Consider the following 23790-nt stretch of genomic DNA (forward strand, 5'->3'; position numbering starts at 1 on the left):
ACTACAAATATTCAGCCAAAGTGAACTGGGATGATCTTGAAGAACAGTAATAGCAGCTGCCTAAAGTAATTCTCCAGACTGGCGGTAATGAAATCATGATTTGCTGCTATTATGTCTGGTAGTTGCTGTCTATTCCAAGAATTAATCCATGCTTTTAAAAGGCATATCACTTGAATCCCATACAAGAGCTGTGTAATGCATTTTTACTTTTTGTGGATGATCCATCTTTGGTGGATGGAAGTGAAGAAACAGATATTTCTTTTAATAAAATGCTAACGAGTGCAGTTAGTAACTAGCAGCAAAAGCAATGTATTCATTCCTTTGCCCCCGGGGTTCTGTCTCTAGTATGAATTGCATGTTGCAGCTTAGACAGTACCTGCCTAAAATGAATCCGGGTATTGAATTAATAATTTAATCTGTATCCCACAGAAATGAATGGGACTTAAGTTCGTAATGTGTAACTTAAATCTCATTGATTTCAGTGGAAACTAAGTGAAACCTATTGGATGCAAACCACTGTGTGTATACAGTAACACACACACAGAGAGAGGGGGGGGGGACTGGCTTCCAAACTTGAATGAACTGTGGAATGGTGAGCTGTTGACAAAATGTCAAACTGCAAACATGATTATAATTGCCATCCTTATTAAACTACATATTTTTAGGGCTGATGATGCCATTTTGTCCCCTAATATATGATCATTATCCAAACAGCTTGTTTTCCAATGTACATGTGCCCTGCATGTCAAAAGTGTGCGCAAATGTCATTGTGCCCTTGTGAGCGTAATTATTGTATAATTTTTTTACTCTGCGGGCATGAAAAGCAATTCGGCCTACACCACATAAAGCAAGTTGTAACTACTATTATGTGCTGGTTAACTGAATTAGATAGGAATATGGGCTGACATCATAGTACTTTTCCCATCAAATGAAAAGCTTACAAATTAAAATATTGACTGCTTTAAAATATAGCTGCATTCACATTTCTTTTTAACTCAGGACTACTGATGATAGCTTTCCAGGCACACTATGATTTTATTATTTATTATGTTGCCAAACTTACGTTAGTTTGCGATTTTAAAATTTCAATTTCTTTCTTTCTTTCTTTCTTTCTTTCTTTCTTTCTTTCTTTCTTTCTTTCTTTCTTTCTTTCTTTCTTTCTTTCTTTCTTTCTTTCCCAAGTCTGCCATTTTACTGCATCACCCCTTTGTTTTGGGCTGTATACTATGGTGATGAATTATTTTCCCTATACTATTGTGACTTAATCAATCTCTGATCCCTCTCTGATCCCTCCTTTTACAAGGTGCTCTGTTAACAGGCTTGTAAATCCTATCTCATCCACCTTTTCACCTGAGAAGATCTTTAGCTACTTTAATTTACTGACTAATAATGGCAAATGGCGGGGCTGCAAGAGCGTAAACTGCACATGAATCAGCAATGTGAAGCTGTTCTGAAATGGATGGGGTGTAGTTCCTTACCTAGGGAACATAGGAAGGAAAACTAATGATGACTGGGCACAAATTAGGATTCAGGAGCAGCTGTTACTTAACAACCATTTTAAATGGTTCCTGTGGAGGGCAGGGCTACTCTGTCTTTTAGTGGTTGTATACAGCAGGTACTTTCTGGAGGTACAGTTTATCATGCAGGTATGAGAGAAGCCTCAAGTACTGGAAATTCCTACAGGGATCTCATCCTGATATTTTCCCAGTTGGATTACTGCAATGCATTACACATGGGGCTACCTGCAAAGATGTCTTGGAAGCTTCTACAAGTACAGTGGTACCTCGGGTTACATACGCTTCAGGTTACATACGCTTCAGGTTAAACCTCCGCTAACCCAGAAATAGTGCTTCAGGTTAAGAACTTTGCTTCAGGATGAGAACAGAAATTGGGCTCTGGTGGTCTAGCAGCAGCAGGAGGCCCCATGAGCTAAAGTGGTGCTTCAGGTTAAGAACAGTTTCAGGTTAAGAACGGACCTCCGGAATGAATTCAGTACTTTAACCTGAGGTACCACTGTATAGAATATGACTGTAAGTCCCTCATTCATTGGAACTTGAGCCTGGATTATTTCAGAGGGGAGGGAGTTCCACAAGTTGAGCACCACTACAGAAAAGACCTTCCCTAGGTTGGTGCATAATGCACCTCAGCCAACAGCGGCAAAATCAGTCTCAAGAAATGGGCATGTCTGTGTCAAAGCAGGTTTTCCTTTGCATGTGCACAACCCAAATTGTTTAGACCTTTCAATGCCAACATTGTGGGTGCCTGCCCCAAAGTCCTGCTCAAAGTGCCCTACTGCCGTTGACCTGAGAATGAGAAACCCTAAGGATTTGTGAAGCATGGCGTTCAAACACGGTGTGAATCCATTTCAATTCACTGTCAAATATCCCAAACAAGACTACTTCGGGACGATTGTTCAAAACCTAGGTCATCTAACAGAAGGCCCTCTCTGTGCAATGCTTCCACATTTTTTTAAATTGTTTTGACCACAACCCATAATGTTGCTTCTTCACTGATGGGTGTGAGGTTTGTGATCATGCCTTTTAATCTTCTCATGCTTAAATGCACAAGGATTTATGTTAGCACTTCAGGTGGAGAAAGAAGGATTCTTGTATCACTGGGTATTTGTGCTTCCCTGCAGTACAGATCAAACTGAGGGTTTAGAGACTGTTGGTTTAATGTTACAAAGACACAGTTTCTCACTAGAAATGGCTCATTTGTCAGCAGGTTAAATTCCAGAGGGCTTTGCTTCATGTTTTGTTTTACTTTTTAGAAATGAATCTCACATGAGCATTTACCATTTCTGACAGCTGCTGAATGCTCCCTTCTGTGGATTTTCCCGGCATAAAAGAATCATTTGTTGTTGTTTCAAGTATCTCTTGTGGTCAGGGACATTTCTACTACTCCTCTGCTCGTGCTTACTGTTTGCATTCTTCCCCTTGCATTATCCCTAAATGAATACCTACTGCTTCTAACCTCTACCTAATGCCTCTAGCCCTCTACATTTGTTAAGTGTTTGATGGTTTGTTTGCCAGACACTCATATTTGCCATTATAGCTTTAACAAAAGATAGAGAATAGTGTTACTCCGCATTGTGATGATGCTATATTTCCTAATTTTCTGACAATAAAAAGCTATCAAAGCAAAAGAAAAACCCCACGATTGATGCAAAGATATTGATGGTACTCAAAGATGCTTAGAGATTAATGAGTTATTATGCCTCGTGGCTCTGGCAGGGGGCTTTCTCTTGCTTGTTTGCCGAGACACAAACGATTGAATTGGGGGCCTTGTGTGTGCTATATTTCTCTCCACAAAGGTGGTGCTGGTAGCCTGTTTTTCCCCCCTCACTGAGCTTTTATGTGCAATGCTCTCTCTCTTATACACAAGACTACTGGAAGAATTCATCCAGTGTTTTCAAGTGGGTTGCTGGCAGCTTGCCATTGTCACTTGACTCTATTTCTTCTTTCCATCTGAATAAGGTATGGTGGTTTTACCTTTGAATGGGTGTTTCGGATCAGTTTCGGCTGAAACGTAATCCAGACGAGAAGGAATTTTTCATGATGGGTGGTCTTAAAGTACAGGAGCCTCCTCATTCACGGGAGGGTTACATTCCCAGGTACCACGAGTATACATGAATTGCGTATAGTGGGAAGCACCATCTTAAAAGCCTGTAAACACCTTCTAAACCTTTGGAAACTGTTGAAACCGCCATTCCCAAACTCCAACTCTCTACAGGCCTTAAAGGTAAGTGCAAAGGCTCTTGAGATTGCAGTTGCCATTTCCCCACTCTTTTCTGTCCGTTTTTGCATCTTTTTGCAGTTTAAATCAATTGTACTTAATTACCGGTATTTCCCAGTGCCGTGTGTATACATGGTTGTGCATCAGTGTGGTGTAGTGGTTAAGAGCAGTGGACTCGTAATATGGTGAACCGGGTTCGCTCCACATGCAAGTGCTGGGTGACCTAGGGCTAGTCACACTTCTTTGAAGTCTCTCATCCTCACTCACCTCACAGAGTGTTTGTTGTGGGGGAGGAAGGGAAAAGGAGATTGTTAGTCGATTTGAGACTCCTTAGGGTAGTGATAAAGCGGGATATCAAATCCAAACTCTTCTTCTTCTTCATCATCATCAGTCAAACATGCATGGGTGTGGGTGTGCATGACATCATGATGTCACATGCACTAGACACCCATAACCTGGGGACCAAGTCGGCTCTCCTGATAGCAGCTATTTTATGATTGGCATCCCCAGGACTCCCTCAAAGTTCAAAATGTGCCCACGATCTCAAAAATGTTGGCGACTTTTGCATTAGGGCAGTTAGGGCACTGTGCCATCAACTTCAGCCTTCCCACTCCACCACTTTCTGCTCTCTTACTGACAAGTCAGCCTCTGGCCCCATTCCACCCCACCAGGCTCAATGTGCACCAATACACCACTGAAATGTAGTATGATAAACTCTAGGTTCTCATAATCTCTGAAATAATAACACAAAAAGTCTGACTAGCTAGAGGGCAAAGCAAACAAGACACTTCCTATGGTGAATGGAGAGATTTCATTATGTATATAAACTGCAAAGACCGAGACAGGCGAGTTGCATCAAAATATCTGAGTTTGTGGAAGACTTGGGGGGGGGGGAAGCCTTTTCTTGAATAAAAAGCAAGTCATCTGCATTTAAATATGTATATTTAATGCATTTTATCTCAAAGTGCACATGCCTAAACTTCTGCATTAAAAGCACATTTTGAGATAAAATATTTTGTAACTGTTTTGAGCCTGAGGACTATGCCAGAGCATTTTGGAAATGCAAGAGCTGGTGGATAGCTGTGTCCTGATCCACAGATTAAGATGGGGAATGTGGATCAGGCTAGTTCATATCACAATTTGCAAAGACGGAATCCCTCAAACATCCATACTGGGAGCAAGTGCTCCCTCGGACATACTGGGCCCAGGTTAAATAGCGCTTTAAGCAAGAAGAATCAGCATCTTGAAAACAGCACTGAAACCAACTGGAGGCATTCCTGCAATACTGATGTTATACACTCTTTGTGACTATTGCTTATTGCTATCAGCAGTCTGGCTGTTACATTCTGGGCAAACTGTTTACAAATCGCCCTCATGAGAAGCCTCACGTGCAGTAGCACATGACATCAATCCAGCGGTGCAGATGTACAGTATCTTTTCCCAACAGCAGGCTATATAACCAGGAAACCTATTATTTGAATGCTGTAAGCACCCTGGTGGTTTGCTCCATTAGTTGTTTGCTTGAAATGAAGGAACGAACGTGTTGACACAGAGGCAACGTGTGTTTGAACGTTGTAGTTCAAAAAATGTGTGTTCCCCCATTGGGTAACCATGCAAATACAAATCCTGGAGCATGGATGCAGATTTTTGTGCAGATTCTTTCTTTCTTTCTTTCTTTCTTTCTTTCTTTCTTTCTTTCTTTCTTTCTTTCTTTCTTTCTTTCTTTCTTTCTTTCTTTCTTTCTTTCTTTCTTTTAGAAATGACATAATAAGCAAACACATGCATAAGTGATGCAGACCAGAAATTACAGGTCCCAGGATTTTGGGGGGTGGCATTGGTGAAATCTACTTTAAAAGTAATGGTGTGTACACAGCCAGTGTGTGCAGGGTGTGTTTACTTCCCTCTTGCTACACCTCAATGCTTCTGAATATACAGAGACTACAAAGGCACCATGGCTCTCCAGTAATTTCTTCCTACGAGAAAACTGATCCTGGATGTTTCTATTAGTTGAAAATGAGAGGCTGTATTTATATTGTGAAGAAACCAAGGGAAAGCATGCAGACTGGTGATTGACAGGAGTTTTTAGATTAGGACAGGTTGCAGACTTGGGAGCTGAAGGCCTATATGTCTTTGTGAATCACTTCAATGCCAGCCCATAATTATGGCTTTTTGAAGCCACTGTTTCTTTTGGTTTTTAATAAATGTAAGCACATTCTTGTTCACTCTCTGCAGCTATTTCTGGTAATGGATCATGGATTTATGGAGAAAAACTGCTCATTACAGCCTTTTAAAGGATCTAATTAATTGCTAATTACCAAGCACTATTTAGTGGGAAGATCTGGAGCTTTCTACTCTGTTTAAACTACGGAAGTGGAAATTTGGTGGCGCAATGAGGCATCATAGATTAGTTTGCTGCTGTGTTTAACAGCGAATGTCAAGAGGCATTGAGAACCCATCAGAATAAATTCTATATGTTTGTTATAGTTTCTTTTAAAAACAGAATAGAAAAGATTAGGGTTTTTTGGGGGGGCGAGAAGGAATAAGTTGAACATATGTATGCATTTTGCATTTTGGCTTCAGCGCTATCAGCCTGTCCATGTGTCAGGAGTTGGAGTCCATGATACGATGTCTGTGTGACGTGGACACACACAACCAGATTTTGGCTATTTTTATATTATAAATTCTTCTTTGATGAGTCTTATTTTTATGTTCACTATGGCATATTGGGGTGGGGAATGATATGTAGGAGTTCTTCCTTTGTGATTGTGCTGTACTCCCACTGAAAGGAGAAATGTGAGAAAGTGAGCATCTGTAAGGGGGCTAGACATGTGGATTATGAAGACTTGTGTAGTCACAGCAACCCTTCTCTGCAAATTACTGTGGCTGCCCATATACATTGTTTACATGTGTGCTAATTATAATCACAAATCTTGCCTCTGAAACAAAAAGAGCGAGGACAAAGGAGGCCTCTCAGGCAAAGCCAACCGTGAAATAAAAAAGTTAATAATAGAATAATAGAGTGGCAGAGTTGGAAGGGACCCTAAGGAGCATCTAGTCCAATCCCCTGCAATACAGGAACATGTGGCCCTCTCATTGATTGAACCTGCAATCTTGGCATATGATCACCAAGTTCTAACCAACTGAGCTATCCATAGTATAGAACAGTTCGGTTGACTTCCACAGTCTTCAATAAGTAGAAATGCAGATTCACACACTATGTAACTGCTGTGGTACATATTCAGTAGGAGATGTTCAGTAGGGAGGTGATTAATGCCTCCTTGAAGGAGGCGGTGGAAAAACCACTCCTCAAGAAAACCTGGATTTGGAAATTTTAAATAATTACTGGCCGGTTGCCAATGTCTCCTTCTTGGTCAAGGTTTTGGAGTGGGTGTCCGCAGACCAGATCAGGCTCTGTTGAAGGAAACTGATTTTCCGGATCCATTTCAGTCTGGGTTTTGGCCCGGATGTTGCTCTGTCAGGAGAGAGACAGAGGAAATGTGTCCTTAATAATTCTCCTCAACCTCTTGGTGGCTTTCAATACCATTGACCATGGTATCCTTCTGGAAGGGCTGTCCAAGCTGGGAGTGGGCAGTCCCACTTTGCGTTGGTTCCTGTACCACTTGGATGGTCATTTGCAGAGGGTGATGCTCTGGTTGTCAATTAGTTCCCGGGCCCAATTCAAAGTGCTTTTTTTTTTTTACCTGTAAAGCCTTAAAACGCCATCTCATGCTGGTCTCTATCTTAAATCTATCTCATGATGGTCTGTTAGTGGTTAAACAATCCAATGCTTGGTGAATTTTGCTTCACAAAAGTGGAAAGAGCTGACTTTGAAAGGATTAGAAAGTGAGGTCTTGATGATGCAGCAATTTTAGCTATTCATTTTATTTGTTATTCCTGTTTAAAAATTGTTTTCTTAAACCTTTCAGAAATGAGTTTTACATTGTGACTATATCATTTCTTTATAAATTTTGTTCTAATTCATTCAACACATTAAAAAAACTTTTTTATGTATAAATTGATATTAATTCTGCATGTGCCTCTAGGCCATTTTTACTTTTCAAATGAGTTTTTGTATATATTTCCCATTTTCCTGCTTATAATTGAAGATGCTAGAAGGTATATATGAAGAAGCTGAGAGAAAATTTGATTAATATATGTTAGCCTTTAAGAGAGGATAATTTTCTTTTTGTATGCAGAAGTACTAAATGCAACTTCTTTTCATGGTAGAATAATAAGTAAATGTACCTTTCATCACTTCTATGTGTGCCTGCATTTCTTTTATTTTTAGTGTTTAACTCACCTCAAATATCTCTAATGCTAAAAAACAGCGAATCACAATCAAAGTTGTGGGCGGCAAGGGTTTCTTATCTTCTCAATTTGATGCTATCCTGTTCTGACATACTGACAGTGGAGAACTATCCCTTTGAGTCCATTGGTGCTTACTCCCAGGCAACTCAGTATAGGATTGCATCTTGAGGTTATGCAAATTATTTCCTTCAGAGTCTCTGTATATCGGATCTTTTGATCAATCTGTTATCAGAAGCTTATACAGTTCAAATACTTGGACATCTAGAAAATGTACTGTGAGGATATACCTACAATGGAGACTTCAGACGGTTTAACAAAGTCCTGAAAACCCTAGGAACTGTGTGTATGTATGTGTGGCTATCATGTTAATCAGACAAAATTTCCCAGCATTCTTTAAGAGAAGCCATGAAAGCTGTGGTATAGATGTTCTTTGGCTGAGGACCACTTTCCAACCAAAGTATGCACACATTCTCTGCCCGGTAGGCAGAGTTTTCCTGAAATTTTGGCATAAGTGAAATCTGAAAAGAATCTGGGCAAAACTTGAGGAAGGCTAAAGAGTTTTGATATGTGTTTTGTGGAAGACAGCCACGTGTCACTTGGGGAAAAGAATTTGATAGTTTGTGTCTTCTGACGTAATGCAGGTGTTGGCTACTTAAATGGTTTTAATGGGTCTGTACAGCTCTTTGGCATGGGTGTTAATGCTCAGCTCAAGGCCAGATAGAGAGGTCAGAAGGGGCATATTTGACCCCCTAGGCCTCATATTTCCTACCCTGACCCTCCTGGGTCAAAGGAAGAGAGTCAAAGTCCAAAAGTGTTTAAGAAGACAGTGCACAGATAATTTATTCTGCTGGAATGTAAGAGAGTCTTCAACCGTTTTCTAGATTTCTCATGGGTTTACTTTTGGGCTTTGTATGCTAACAGACGGCAGTTTTATATCTAACCTGGTGGAAATATTACCTAGGTGGGTGTATTGCATGAATATAGGTTTAATCAATCCACTGGGCTCACTCTGCATCCAATTGAGAACTAATCCTCAGTGATGACAAAAGCAAAACAATGCCCCTTTCCCTTTTGCTTTCACATTTTGTCCTGGATCCCTCTCACTTTGCGCTCATGACTATTCTGCATTTCTTCCCTCTTCCTTATTAGTAAATGTGACCAGGCCTCCATGAAAGAGCTGCCAAGAGATAATTATTCAGCAAAGATGGATGACCTACCTACTTCAGTAGATGCACATCAGGGGGAAACTTGGACAGACTTGAATAAAAGCTGAGTCAAAGCCAGCAGAATTCCAGTCTAAGCTCTTAAGATACTGTATTTTAAATGTGGGCTGAAATAAACAGATAGTGGTTTTATAGAATCATAGAGCTTGAAGGGACCATGAGGGGCATCTAGTCCAACCCCCTGCAATGCTCAAGGTGGGGCTTGAACCTACAACCCTGAAATTAAAGAGTCTCATGCTCTGCCAACTGAGCGATGTCTTAATATTTAGTGCAAAACTGGTAGAAACAGGATCTATCAATTGCAAGGTTCAGACACAACCCCCACCACACCCCATTCTACAGGTGTGTGTATTTAAAAATAAATAGGTATATAGGGTTTTATAAAAAGAAGTTTTTCCCACAAATTGTGAAAACTGTGCAGAAGACAGCGCTGAAATGCAAGAAGGCTGGATTGGGTGTGTCTTGCTGGGCATAATTCATTGCTTGCAGCTGTTTGTTCTGGTCTGTAGTTGCATTGTGTTTCCCCATCTTCTGTTAGTGAAGGATGGTGAATTTGAGAAACGGGGGTTTCTAAAGAGACAGAAATCATTTTACACATCAAGCCAGTTATTCCCTTCATAGATGCAAACTTTAACAAATTCTTTAAGATTTCCTTTCCTTTCCTTTTTTTAGGACATTGGGGACGATGTATAGGTGATTGTGGTTCGGGCGGTGTTCAGAGCCGAGTAGTCTGGTGTGTTCATTCTGAGGGGTGGACAACCCATCATTCAAATTGTGAACAAAGTGACAGACCTGAAAGCCAGAGGAGCTGTTTTAAAATATGTGACTGGCATCTTGAACTCTTTGAGTGGGAAGTTTCAGAATGGCACCTGTGTGTTCTTGTTCCTTTTGCCCTTGGTGAAGTCAGACCAAGAACTTCGGCATGTGTAACAGCCCAGCATGGATTACAACACAGAAAAGTACAATGTATACAGAAGTTGAACAGAACAGTAGTTGCGAATGAGATATGTGAATATTTTACCCCTCAGCCACCTATGGAACAAGCTTGCCTAATACCTTGCCCACGGGATTGTGTAGTGTCTGAGTTTTCCTCCTGGTCCGTATGTGGCAGACACTGTGGAAAGAGTTTACAACACAGAACCCGTTCTGTTATTGCGCCGCCACTCTATGGCGGAGCCAAATGCCCAAATCTAACTGAATCGAGGGTTTGCGATGTTTGGATGTCTTGTCCTCATGGGGAAGAGGAATATACGTACAGTCTTAAAGTTGGACCCTGGAGTAAGTGCCGGATGCCTCACCTTAAGGAAATGAATATGATTGGGAGAACTATGCTGGATTTTGGTTCCGAATCAACAGAACGAAGCACCTTCAAACTTCAAGTGGTGGAGAATTTCCAGAATTTTCATAGATCTAGGTCACACTACAGTTCCAAGCCTTGGGATATAGAAATTGGTTATCAAACAAGGCAGGTGAGGTGTACGAGAAGTGATGGGAAGAATGCTATGCTGAGGTAAGAGATCAACTTCATTTCTTTAAAGGCTGCTAAAGGCTGCTAAACATATCTACTTCTCTAGTTTTGAATGTGCATTTTGCCATGTACAGTGTTTTGGTTTCATTCACATGTAGTCTCGTTTAGCACTAAACTTTCATATGTTGAAGAGACAGTTTTGGTAGTGATGTATACATATAAACTACAATTTAAATGAGGTTTTGTTTTGCTGATTTTCAACCAGCATTCAAGTTTTCTTCCATCAAAGGGAGCAGATAGTTATTTGTTTCCAGAGCTTCCATGGCTATTGAGAGCCAGTTCAGACATATGTAAGTCATCCAAAGCCTGGAAGAAACATCTTTGTGGATGAAATAATTGCAGCCCAGCATAGGAGCTAACGCCTAGGGGCTGAGGGGTCTTCACCACCTCCAATAAAATATTTGAGAGGGCTTGCCATTCATATGGTGTGCGAACATCACGTCATGTGATCGACTATACAGGGCAGGGCTTACCAACCCCCCCCCCCACACATATTTTATTCAAGTTGGCACATCTTAAACCTAGTTAATGACTCCCACTTTCAGTGGCAATTCACAGACGCAGAATAGCTGGAACACATGCTGTTGTACTCATACATACTGCTGGGAATAAACTGCTACTTTCTGAGATGTTCTGTGTTCGGCACTCTTCCTTTCATGCTACTGAATCTCTGGTCAGACCAATCCATGAGAATAATTTGTAGTTTGCTGAGCTAACTAAAATATTATTCTGGTTCATTACTGTACTTCCATTATTACCATACAGGCCACATTAATCCTCCCATCATGGTGAGTGAGTGGAGCAACACTGCTGTATTTTTGGCAGAGTATGCCTCAACAGGAAATCCTGAGGAAGAAAAAAAAAAATCCATGTTCTTCTGGAACAGTTAAATGTAAAATATATTAGCACTGATATTTGGCTTAAGTTGGTGTGTGTGCCTATGATATGAAAAACATTAAAAGTTTTTGAAGTAATTGTGCTCATAAGTTTCTCAGGCTGTTCCCAGTGTTTTCTCATAATCTGTAGTTCTCAATGGGTTGGTCATTGCATGTGAGGTGCATGTATTTTATTAATGTTGCTGAACATCTTGTTCAACCACCGAAATAGCCTTTTAAGGACCTGCTGTTTATTATGCTATATCTTTTAAGGGGGCATTGGTTAGGCGAAAAGTTGATATTTTTTATTGGTTAGAGAAAGAGTACTTGGGTTCAAAGCTATAGCTTGTCTTAATCTTGTTTGCACCAGTTGCACCAAGAGTTTCGGTAGTTGGCTTCAATATATACCAGTTAAACTTGCAACATGGTTCACAGATGGAAGAGAAACTGTTAAAATAGCTTCACCAGTTTACATTTTTTAAATTGGCGAGAAGTGCTAATGACACCATTTTCCTTTACCACATTGGGAGCAGGAATGTGGAAAGTTATTTCTTTGGATCAGATATGGATGGTAGTAGTGTCATTTTTCTACTGGGGATTGGCATTCCCAGTGCAGTCCCTGGTAGAAAAAGACACTCCACTTGGGTTCTGTCCATGTCCATCCCTGATTCTGCCTCCTTTGCGTGATCCAGGGTCAGTTACCAGGCCTTGAAGCAATGGAATGGGAGGTAGCAGCAGTGGTGAGATTTGCTATACTGAGCTCAGCTGGGACCTGTCCATCCCATTTGCCTTGATACTAAGCTGCAAGCACTCAAACAGGGGCAATCACTTTTGTGGTCACCTCTGTTGGCATGTTCATACCACCTAGTAATAGCACCCCTCCTAATAATGTATCCAAATAATATACCTGAAATATCCTATTCAGATTTTCACACGGACCAAATATCAATTAAATTAGTTTTCCATCTGCAAAGCAGAAACAACCCTTTAGTACCTTTGCAATTTTATGCTACATTTAGTGTAATTAACCTCACATTATGGGTAATTAAACACCATGATCCTGTTTTAAAAATGTAGCGTCATGAGACATTATGAAGAAAGGGGGCGTTTCAGCTTGTCTTTCATTTCATGAAATTTATGATTTAGATTTTTATTTATTTATTTGGGGAATAAACACATTAGTGGAGGTGTCTTCTATATGGCATTTGCATGCAGCTTTTGCCTAGGTTGTTTAAAGTTTCCAAGCAGTGCCTTGGCTTTGCCATGCAAACAGTTGCAAATAGTGTCCCTGAAGTTGAGAGTGGAAGGGGAATGCTAGCACCCTTGCAAGCTAGCTGTGGACTTACATAATTTTAAAGAAACGTGAATTTTAACCAGACATGGAGTTGTTGCTTTTGCCATGACCCTGGAATTTCTTGGGTTTCTCTCTTCCCAATGGAGGCTTGGTAAAATGTAACTTGCAGATCTGGCTATTACGGAATGCTTCATAGTCTTCCTGCTTCTGTTTAATCACAGACCAGGTATAAGAGAGAATGCTTCAGGGTTGTTGTGGTGTTGTTAACAAAATACTTTCTTATCACAGCCTTTGTGTGCAAGAAACCATCCCTTTGACCTTTCAGTCCTGTGTTATGCCTAAAGACTGTGAAACATCAGATTGGTCTTCATGGAGCTCCTGTTCAAAGACTTGTCACTCAGGGGATCTCTCACCAGGATACCGAATTAGAACTCGGAGTATAAAGCATGTTGCTGTAGGAGCCGGCCGAGAATGTCCTGAAACAGAAGAAAGGGAAGCCTGCAATGTTGGAGGAGGTGATCGTGCTCATCCATGCCCAAGGTAGATTCCATAATAATAATAATAATAATAATAATAATTTATTTATACCCCGCCCATCTGGCTGGGTTTCCCCAGCCACTCTTGATGGCTTCCAACAAAATATTAAAATACAGTGGTCTGTTAAACATCATTGCCTTCCTTTTTCCTTTATTCAAAGAGAGTCTGAACCTCAAATACATTGGATGGTTTAGTAACATTTGTTCATGTGGTACCACTTGCTTGGCCTGTGGCCCAGTGAGCGCAGAGTGAGGGCATGCCTCAGTGCAGATTTGTCTGTACATTTGTGTGTAGGTCTGTACATGTGCATGCATGTGCATGTGGCAATCACACAGGGTCCCCGGACGTTTCACTGTCTATTGATCCCTGTGCCACCACTTTATTTCTCGCTGCCACCACCCTGGTACAATACTGAATCTAGTCAGGGTTAAATTGGAACATAAACTTCTGTTTATTTATTGCAGTTTAACAAGCGTGTGGTTTCATAAACGGTATTGGTCAATTACAATCATGGGGTGCCTATCCAGACCTATAACTTCCGCTACCTGTTCTCACTCACTAAACCACCTCTCAGTTGGTCTTCCTAGCTCCTAACTGTTCCTGACTCAGCTTGTTTCACTACACTAACTCAACCTACCCACAGACTCTATCCCAAATCATTCCCACTTCAACCAACCTCTCAACGAACTCCTCCCTTCGCCTCTCCCAGAGCTGGTTTTATAGTCCCTCCAACTCCCCCCCCCCCAGGTTCTGATTGGGTAACCTGTTTAACTATTTCACCTCCAGCACTCTCATATGTTAACATCACAGTGCACTCTCTCTGACTTCCTCTGTGGTATCTTTTAAAGAGAACCCTATTTTTACTCTCTCCATTCCCTCTGTCAACGCCGAGAGCAAGAGTGACTTGAAATACAGCCACATAAATTGCTTGTCTTAGACCATCTTAGATGGTCCTGGGTGGGACTGCCAGCCCACAGACCTAATCATTAGGTGTATGGCAGGTTAAGGTGGGTTTTGGATGAAAGATGCTTTGCTGATTGGTCAGCTGATTGGCGGTGCCCGCAAAGCGTCTTGCTCAGTGCTTACCAAGAACCAACTGTTAGCTGCTTGTCAATCTAGGAGAACACTGAGCAAGCTGTGCAGGCAAAAACAGGTCACCTGACATCATTGCTCCTGTGTTATAGGGACAGGAAGTCAACAGCTTTTGGTGAGCTGCTCTCTGCAGTCTGCCTCTTTTATTCTTATTCCCGTTCCCAGCAGCATCAGTCCTGACAGCCCTATTGGTGACACAGAAGGTGGGCAGAAGGGACAGAGGCATCAAAGGGGAGGTTGTGGCCATGTAAAATCCAGCTCCAGATCTGCAGGGTACCTGGTGTGAAGTTGACCAGGAACTTTATATTCCATGTGTACAGGAAGGTGTGTGCAGTCTTGACTGACTGCATTGCCTTCTTGTTATGACAAACTATGGTTTGTTGCTATGTCTGAAAGTGCCCCCAGGGAAATGTGAAGATTGTCCAGATGAAAGTCACGTTAAGATTTGAATGTAATTGAAGGTTTGTGTAGTAGGCTAGAAATCTAGCTACTCGTTTGCAGAAAGTGGGAAAACAGAAAGGGGTATTTACGGTAATTGAAACCTGCTATGCAGTTTGACATGGTTAAACAAACAAACAAACAAACAAACAAACAAACAAACAAACAAACAAACAGCAGTCACCTATAGCAGCTGGTCATGTAGCAGGATGGTTCAGCTGCACTGTTTTCAGACAGTAATGTTAGATTTATGGGTTTAGAAGCCATGCAGATTCATGTTTACAGAATGGAAGCTGCTACAGCAGCATGCTGGGCATCTATGCTTTGCAAAGGTGTATAAGGAAGACAGTGTGGTCATTTTCCAAGCTACACAGCCAAATGCAGAGAGGAGCATGCTCAAAATGATTTCTATACTGCCACCCCCACCTCACCCCACCCTGCAGTTTCTAATATGCACATCTGTGCATATACTGTCTTGTATGCAGGCAAGGGGTTGGATCCTTTGCAGACAAGTTTGTAGCTTGTCATAGAAGTCATAGAAGTGACTTCTGCTCTTATCATAGATTAGTGGTTGCCATATTTCAAAAAGTGAAAATCCAGACACATTAAGTTTAGTTTTGGTTTTCTTTGGACAAAGTTGTTGGGCTTTTCTTAATTTTGCAAGACATCTGGATTTTCCCAAACATTTTGGGAATTTCTGCCCGGACATTGTTTCACACTACCCTATTCTGGCTATGTATGGCTACCCTATCATAGATATATTTCCTTAGGATTGTTGAGCTTGGTGCTCGTATTTAGTTCATTTCTTTAATTTCTATCTGGTGATTTAGCTTCAAGAGTCTTCATTCTATCATAATGGTAGAAGTTTTTCTTGAGTGGTTGTAGTTTCAAGTGCCTTTTAAAAGTTTCATATACTTAGATTATTGTTGTATTGAAAAGAGCCCTGAATTTTGCTATCTGCTCCTGGCTCTTCTGAAGCAGGTGGTGTAATACTTATGAAATATTTCTGAGGGGGAAAAACAGTGCAGAGATCGTGAGTGTGGTGTGCACTATACAATTGTGTTACTTCAAAATCAGCAACCTGCTCATCATCCATGTATGTCTTGCTATCAGTAGAAGAGAGAGGGCACTTACATTTGTTGCTTGATTAGATCTTGCAGGGTGAGGGGGAGCTCTTGTATGCTGATTTTTACTTTTCCATCCCCAATTCATGTCAATCAGTAAGACAAAAGGGTAGATTGCATGACTGATTTTGTTCTCTGTGCACAATGCGTTGTTACGCATGACAGTCATGTGACTGAAATATTCCAGCCGCCAGCCAAGGAGTGAGGAAAGAGATTTGTATCTGACGCATCTTCCTACAATTTTTATCAATACCAGGAGACATAAAATATGAGGCATGAACAATGGTCCAAGGCTGAAGTATTTTGTTGTGTCTGATGTGTTGCATGGGTGGCCACTTGCACATCACCCCAAAGATGAAACACATCACTAAAAAAGAAGGGTACAGATTGGCATAAAGGTGCATATGTGTAGATGCCACTTTATAAATAATTATGATAAATAGAAATGCCCTGGAGTAAACAAGACTGTGATTAGGTGCCAAGCCTGCTGTCCAAGTGCTAACCTGCTCTCCCTTCTTATGCTATTTAGTCTTTAAAAAGAACCCAGTCAGATGAGCAGAGAATAATCATGATCACCATCATATTTGGGCCAGACAGCACTTCAGCTAGAGGATGACTTCAGAAGACTATCCTCTGTATGACACAGAACCACTCTATATGTCACTCCAACCTCCTATCTATGGTTTTTTTGTCTGGCATTTTTTTTTTTTTTTTTGCTTTCCAGTTGAAGGGCATGGAGAAATTGAAACAGATCTACATCAACATTCCGCACTTGTGGGTTAACTAGAAAGTGCTTCTCTGCTTAGTTTTGTCATATACACACAGGTCCCACTATCCACCCACTTGTTATGTGAAAATTCAGCTAACCAAACATAAAGAATCATGCCCAGACTTCCTTCCTTGTTTGTGCTTTGCTGGTCAGCACCAGCAGTGCTATTTTTCTAAAAAAAGAGGTGTTGGAACTCACCATGAATGCCTCCCCTGTTTTCTTATAATGGCAATGGCTCCTACCTGAGTTTCAGCACATTGCAGGAGAGGGAGGGCTTTACATCCAGCAAATCTGAAGCCTCCATGGATCCACCTTGAGACAGGTCCCTAGAACACCTCCCTTTTACTGTCTCCTTCATCAGAGCACTGGCAGTGGAGGAGAGGAAACATCTGCAGATGTTTCCACAGCTGAAAAGAGGATGCTTCTGTGGGCATACCTTCTTCTTCACCCACAAAGTTCACTCTCCATACTCTTAAGGCCCCTTGAGATGTTCTCCCGTGGCCCATAGGATTTCAGTCTAAACTTTGTTGTACCATTTTAATGTTTTTCTCTTTCTAGTTTAGACATGTTCTACACAGCCCTGATTCTCCTTTCCGTCTGTGCTTCAGCAATGCTAAACATTTTCAATGGGGTTCACACCTGCAGTGATTCTTTGCTTATTTGCCTAAACACTAATTTAAATCAACACACATCTACTTAAAGCAAGAGTTGTTAGTGACTAAATGAGAGTGTGTACCTCCCCTTAAGCATTTGGTGTTATAAATCGGTTTCCATTTAGCCCTGAGAAATGTGACATTAATGTGATGGGAAACAAAACACAGCACTTTGCCTTGTTGCTGTTCAGCTAACTACTTCAGAATTGAAATTGTCTGTATGGAAGAAAAGATAAGCCACATTAAGGAAGGGTGGTGTTTTTTTTTAAGTTACACCTACGAAAAGTTACACCTCCTATTCTGATTTTATGCATTGTGGGAGGACAATGTCATATTTGTCATGTAAGAAGGCTGTCTTGCAGAGATTCTGTTCCTTTGTTTGTTCTTTTCTTTTTCCTAATAATAAATTTTGTCTGTCTTCCCAACTGCACACAAAACAGTGTGTATTTAAATGAGAGAATGACAGTTCATCTAAAAAGTACTGTGAATTAGAAGCAATCAGTATTTTTGTAAGCATCTCCATGCAGAACAGAATTCTAAAGGCCTTTCAAAATAGACACTGATAGTTTGGATAATTTAAGCTGATGCTGAGAAGTGTAAGCATCAACTTTATTTTCCATTATTATTTTTTTGTAAATAATTTGAGTCTGGAATAATTGGTTGGAATATTTTACTTTATGAAAGACAGTCTGAAACACTGGTGCTCATAATAATTAATCAATAGTAGCACCAATGGTGTGCACCAGATTGAGCCAGATCCCAAACCGATTCTGGTTGACCTGGAATTTACCTGGATTTGGTTGAAAGAATCTCAGATCACCCTGGGTCGAATTGAGTCCACCTAGTACTACCCAGGGCTGTTAAAAGGGCGTGTGTGCATTTTACACACATATATTTATGTAGCCTGAGATTTATGTTATATTTTATTACACTATTACTGCTTAAATCTCAGGCTAAGTTTGCATTGTTTTCCTCAGCTTTTAATGGTAATTTTGCTGCTTTTTAATTGCTGTGTACCTTATTACTTACTCCCTGCCTCTTTAGCCCATTTATTGATGGTATATTATAGTGTTTTAAATTGACTTTGTCAAGTGCCATAAAGGCCACCGTAGTTAAATTATGGAATGCAAATATTTTGAAGAAGCAAAATGAAACCAATGGCAGCACTAGTAGTTTCCTGTTTATTGGGATATGAAGAAAGTGTGTGGAATTGAGTTGGTGCTTTTGGTTGCCTGTTGGTGGTAAGGGAACACCTAGCTATTTTAAATGAATTCAGATCTCCAGGGCCAGATGAGCTGCACCCAGGGGTACTAAAGGAGCTTGCAGGTGCAATCTCAGAGCCTATAATCTTTGAGAATTTTTGGAGAACAGGTGAGGTCCCTGAGGACTGAAAGTGGGCAAACAAAGAAGATCTAGGTAACTACTGACCAGTGAGTTTGATTGACCAGTGAACATTGATACCAGGAAAGATCCTAGAACAGATAATTAAACAGTTGATCAGTGAGCACTTAAAAAAGGCTGCTGTTATTATTAAAACCCATCATGGGTTTCTCAAAAATAAGTCACGCCAGACAAATCTCATTTCTTTTTTTGATAGCGTTACAAGCTTAGTGGATCCAGGGGAATGCTGTGGACGTAGTGTCTCTTGATTTCAAGGCTTTTGACAAAGTCCCCCATGTTATTCATGTTAAGTATAATTGTTTAATTCACACTGAAATGGAGCATGCCTGAAATGGAGCATGCCTGAATGTGTATCCTAATATCATGAAACTGTTTTGGGTGGTACTGAAGACTGCGGAGGGGAGAACGAAGGGACAAATATTGTCCCTCATCTATTAATGACAGCAACCACTGGATCAAAAGCCCCTTTCTTGAGCACAAAGGCACCAGCTGGATTCTATTCAGTCCTTTAAAGTGTTTTCGTCAGGCTTCAGAGTTATTTTTAAAAAGAAAGAAAAATGTATAGCTTTTCTTATTTACAGATAAACTATAAGTATTGTGGGAATTTTATTCCCTTAGCAATTTTTCTGGCAGTTGCGTTTTGATTTGGGGAATACCGAGACGTGCAGAGGAATCCAAAGTAAGTCCTTTTGTGTTTGATGGGATTTATTCCGAACAAGTGTCTTTAGGATTGCAGCCTCAATAATTTGTTAGCTACTTATAACAAACACGTTTTTACATGAATTAATGTTTGTGATTTTCTGCAAGATATTCATGGAGAACATCTGAATGGAAAGGATGTGATGTCACTCTCCTCCTAGAACAGCAGGACCCCCGACACCATAAACACTCAGCCCTTTGTGGAGGTGGGGTACAGGTCCGGGAAGTATACTGTGCCCAGATCACACTGGAGGAAACACACAAGTTAAAGGAAGGTATGCTAGAAATTACTTGTATTACCTATAAATAAATAATTGGTATGAAATGATGAAAAGAAGGTTGAGGTTGTACTGCAGTGAAATGCTGGGTATAGGGTTCCGGATTCTACAATTAGAAGTTTAGAGCCTTGGAGGTAGCATTATTTGCTTGCACATTTAATGTCAGGGGTTTCCAAGGTGGTGCACATGGGCACACATGCGCCTGTAGGAGCTGCCCATGGTGCCTAGGGGGTCTCCTCCCCTTGCTGAAATTAGGCTTGAAAGAGGCATTCTCTTATTGCCAATAGAATTGGTTGGGGTGTGTGTGTGTGATGCTTGCAACTATTTTCTGTTTTGCAAATGTGCTCATGGACCAAATAGGTTGACAACCCCTGATCTATGCTGTCGATTCTAAAGAATCCAGAATGGATGACGATTTGGCTGTCCTTTTCATGCACAAATGAGAAGCTAATGGCGTACTCAAAGGCTTTACCATTCACTGCAGTGGAAGAGTCAGACTAGAATATGGGGAAGCCCATAAACATTTCTGGTGAAGTTCCAATTTATAAAGATGTGTATACCCTGGTTTTCATAACAGATAGATAGATAAATTGTAAAGGGAAAATTGGAGACCCCACTTTCAAACAGTTCTCACAATAGACAATTGTCAGAAAGGTTTGTTTCTCCTATCCCCTTTCCTTTTCCTTTCTCTCTCTGCAGTAGGTCCAAGAATCAAATATTTTTCTATATTCAGAAGAAAAGCAAGTGGATAGACAGATGCCTGATGAATAATTTATCTTTGTCTATTTTCTTCACTATACCTACTGCTCCTGCAAAATATGGCTTTGTACAGAGATGTAAGATAGCAAGAGCGTGGCATCACAGCTGAGGACTGACTTGTTTACAAAGGCAAAGCAAGTCTATTTTAGGGCAGATGGTTTGCCCTCATCATCCCTCTTGAGCAGTCCACCTGCTGCAAGCTGATTATCTAAGCCGTCAGTTTGAAGGAGGATATCCATTCTGTCACTATGTAGTAGGATTTGTTTTTGTCACCTGTTTGAGCCTCCCACAAATACAGCAGATCATTTGCAAGAGGAATCTTCATTAAGTGATGTTACTTTCTCTGTAACATCAGTTGCTTTCTATGGCTTTTGGGGTTGTCTGGATTGCCCTTGCCTCAATTTCTTTTCTACATATAGCTGCCCTTGTGACACATTATTTGTTTTCCCTAAATTTTCAGAAACTTACTACCCACTTGAAAGTAAGGGGGGGATGGATTGACACAAAGAAACTAGGAAAACCAGGTGTATTTGCTTTATCAAAGGCATAAAGTAAGGCTTTGGTATTTTCCAGTTTTAAGCTATTAAAAGTGTTCCAAAACAGCCAGCTTCTGGAATGCTGGAAATTAATTATGAAACCCTGGCGTATTGGCATTTGTTAATTTCCATGCATTTATCTGGGTAAATAACTTTAATCAAATGTTTATTCTTTTTAAATTGGAAATACTGGATAGCCATTTCACTTAAGAGTCCTGCAACTATAAAGACTAGTTCACCCATCCACTTCACTATATTAAAATTACAGGCGTACAAGAGTGGTCCTGTAGTCAAGGCAAGCAGGGAAAACAACTTTCCACCATTACAAGACTCAAGATTCTAAAGGTTTATAAAAATGGCAGCAGTTGAGCTATTTGAAGCTTGAAGGTTGGTGTACACGATCTTCCTGATTAATTCCATGAGAGTGCCATATTTCCAACCAATCTGATATAAAAAGATGCCACAGGTACAACAAATTTAAAGGTGCTAAAAATCGACATCTTCCTTCACCCCCCCCCAAGAAAGCATATCATATACTGTATTTATTTCCAATTTTTGTAATGTACTTTGTTCGGGTGTATTGTGGAGCGCAATCCTGCATTGCTTTGGCAAAGTCATGAGTAAGGGTTCAAAAGTTAATAGAGTTTTCCTGCCTCATGGAAGTCTGTGGAGAACAAAGAACTAGCAGATAGTGCAGAGCACGGCCAGATTGAAAAATAAAGCCCAAGGTCCTACCAGTGCTGAAGTATCTGTAGAGGGAACCACATACCAAATTCTCTGTGTAAAGCCTATTTCTTTAATTAAGGGATACAAAAGGTGCAGAGGTTAAGCATGGGGTTCACTAAGCTTTTTGGAATCACAGAAACCTGTGCAAGTATATCTGACCCTGCCCAACAGACACTGCAGCCCTCCATGATATAGCCTTAACTCTGATTTTAACTCTCACCTGTCTGTTCTGTTGATCAAATTATATAGAAACAATACATTGGCATATATTAGCTGTATGAATATTTGACTACAGTAACAGAACAAAACCGACCATCAGCAGCGTGTGGGGTGGGGCGTAACGCAAGCACTTGATTCTCATTTGCACAGTTGTAGTCTTATCATCTCTGTTAGGGCAGTCTCACTGGCTGTATTCTCCAAAGGCAGGACTATTCCTTTGAGTGCTTTTCATACCTGGATAAAAGTTAAGACCTAACGTGTGATCCAGGTAACTTGCTGAGTACAAAGAACGTACGGAAAGTTTCTAAAATTTAGTTCATTTAGAAGGCAAGTTGTCACCAGCTGTGTAAACCCTTTTGAATTCTACTGATTCTGGTGAGAGAGGCTTAAATGTTTATTTAATTATCCAATTTAAATTTGTAGGCTTTGGGCTTAATTTGCCTGGATCAAATATAAGTTTAGTTTCTAGGAGTGACACTCAAATTAGAACTATAATGTCTACTTTGGACCTTCAGTGATTTCAGATGTGGGTTCCATTGCTGACATCTGCTAGAGACCCACCTTTAATTTTGAACTAAATGGCTTTCTGTCTTTCCTTTGTATATTTCTCTTTTTCATATATTCTCTCTCTCTCTCTCTCTCTCTCTCTCTCTCTCTCTCTCTCTCTCTCTTTTCAAATGTAAGAAGCAGAAGAAAACAGTGATCACTTTAACTGCTACAAGCCAGTGTAGGCTAAAGTGTGACCCAAGTCCACTGTATTAATTAGCCAAGTGTCCTTGAAGTGAATTTCCAGCTGTGTGGCAGCAGCTCTTTCATGAATTTATCACATGGGACTGGGGCTATGTCTCACAGCTGCAACCATGCCAGCAGAGCTGGTTTCATGAGAGTCATATGTATGATATTGATTCTGTGAGAAAGACCCACATGACTGGACCCTGGACATGTGGCTGTGTGATTCAGATACAGCCCATAGTCGCATGGGATTGATTCAAAAAACAGCAGCTTTCACACAGCTGGAGGTATATCTAAAGGGCACTTCAAGAAATCTTAAGATGGTGATACAGTAAATAAGATTTTAGACCTTTGTTTGCTCAGAGAGAGGGAGCAGGCCTGTCACAGGATAACATACAGAGCTACTGATCTGTATTGTATTGATCCCCCCCCCCCGCCCAAAGGAAAGGGTTGGTACAAAATAAATATTTCTCCTGAATGACCTAATTTACTTGATAAAGGACATACCTTCACAGCAGGGAATAAATATATTTTAACCTGGTGGTGTGAAATTTACATTGTTGAGATGTTCATCTATTGATCTGTAGCTTCTCCACCAAACATTTCTGTGAGTCAAATTGGTAAGATCAAAGCCACATAATGGGATGATAAATATGTAACAGCTGACTTCTTTGGTGGAGACCCTTTGAAACAAGACAGAAAAGGATTCTTCTCAGATCTTTGGGGTGTACAGCTGCAATGCTTCACATTCAGAAATAGAAGGGTTTAAATTCATGAAAGGATGAAAAATATTGGTAATCACACAAGTGGTTTTCAATCATTATGGATCTTCTTAAAGTAGAAGGAACAAGCCCCCCACCCCCC

At 40.6% G+C, this 23790-nt stretch overlaps 1 protein-coding gene across 10 annotated transcripts in view; it reads left to right on the forward strand.

The window, feature by feature from the left end:
- THSD7B (thrombospondin type 1 domain containing 7B) overlaps positions 1 to 23790 on the forward strand; it is a 528234-nt gene that overhangs the window by 290182 nt on the left and 214262 nt on the right. For all 10 annotated transcript variants that reach the window (XM_081928487.1, XM_081928486.1, XM_081928485.1 and 7 more), the window contains 3 exons: positions 9939 to 10776; positions 13252 to 13503; positions 19785 to 19951. In XM_081928487.1, coding sequence (XP_081784613.1) covers positions 9939 to 10776; positions 13252 to 13503; positions 19785 to 19951 — 1257 coding nt within the window. The remainder of the gene's footprint in view (positions 1 to 9938; positions 10777 to 13251; positions 13504 to 19784; positions 19952 to 23790) is intronic.

The sequence above is a fragment of the Podarcis melisellensis genome, assembly GCF_964234715.1.
Source record: "Podarcis melisellensis genome assembly, chromosome: 1".
In the NCBI taxonomy this organism is placed as follows: domain Eukaryota; kingdom Metazoa; phylum Chordata; class Lepidosauria; order Squamata; family Lacertidae; genus Podarcis; species Podarcis melisellensis.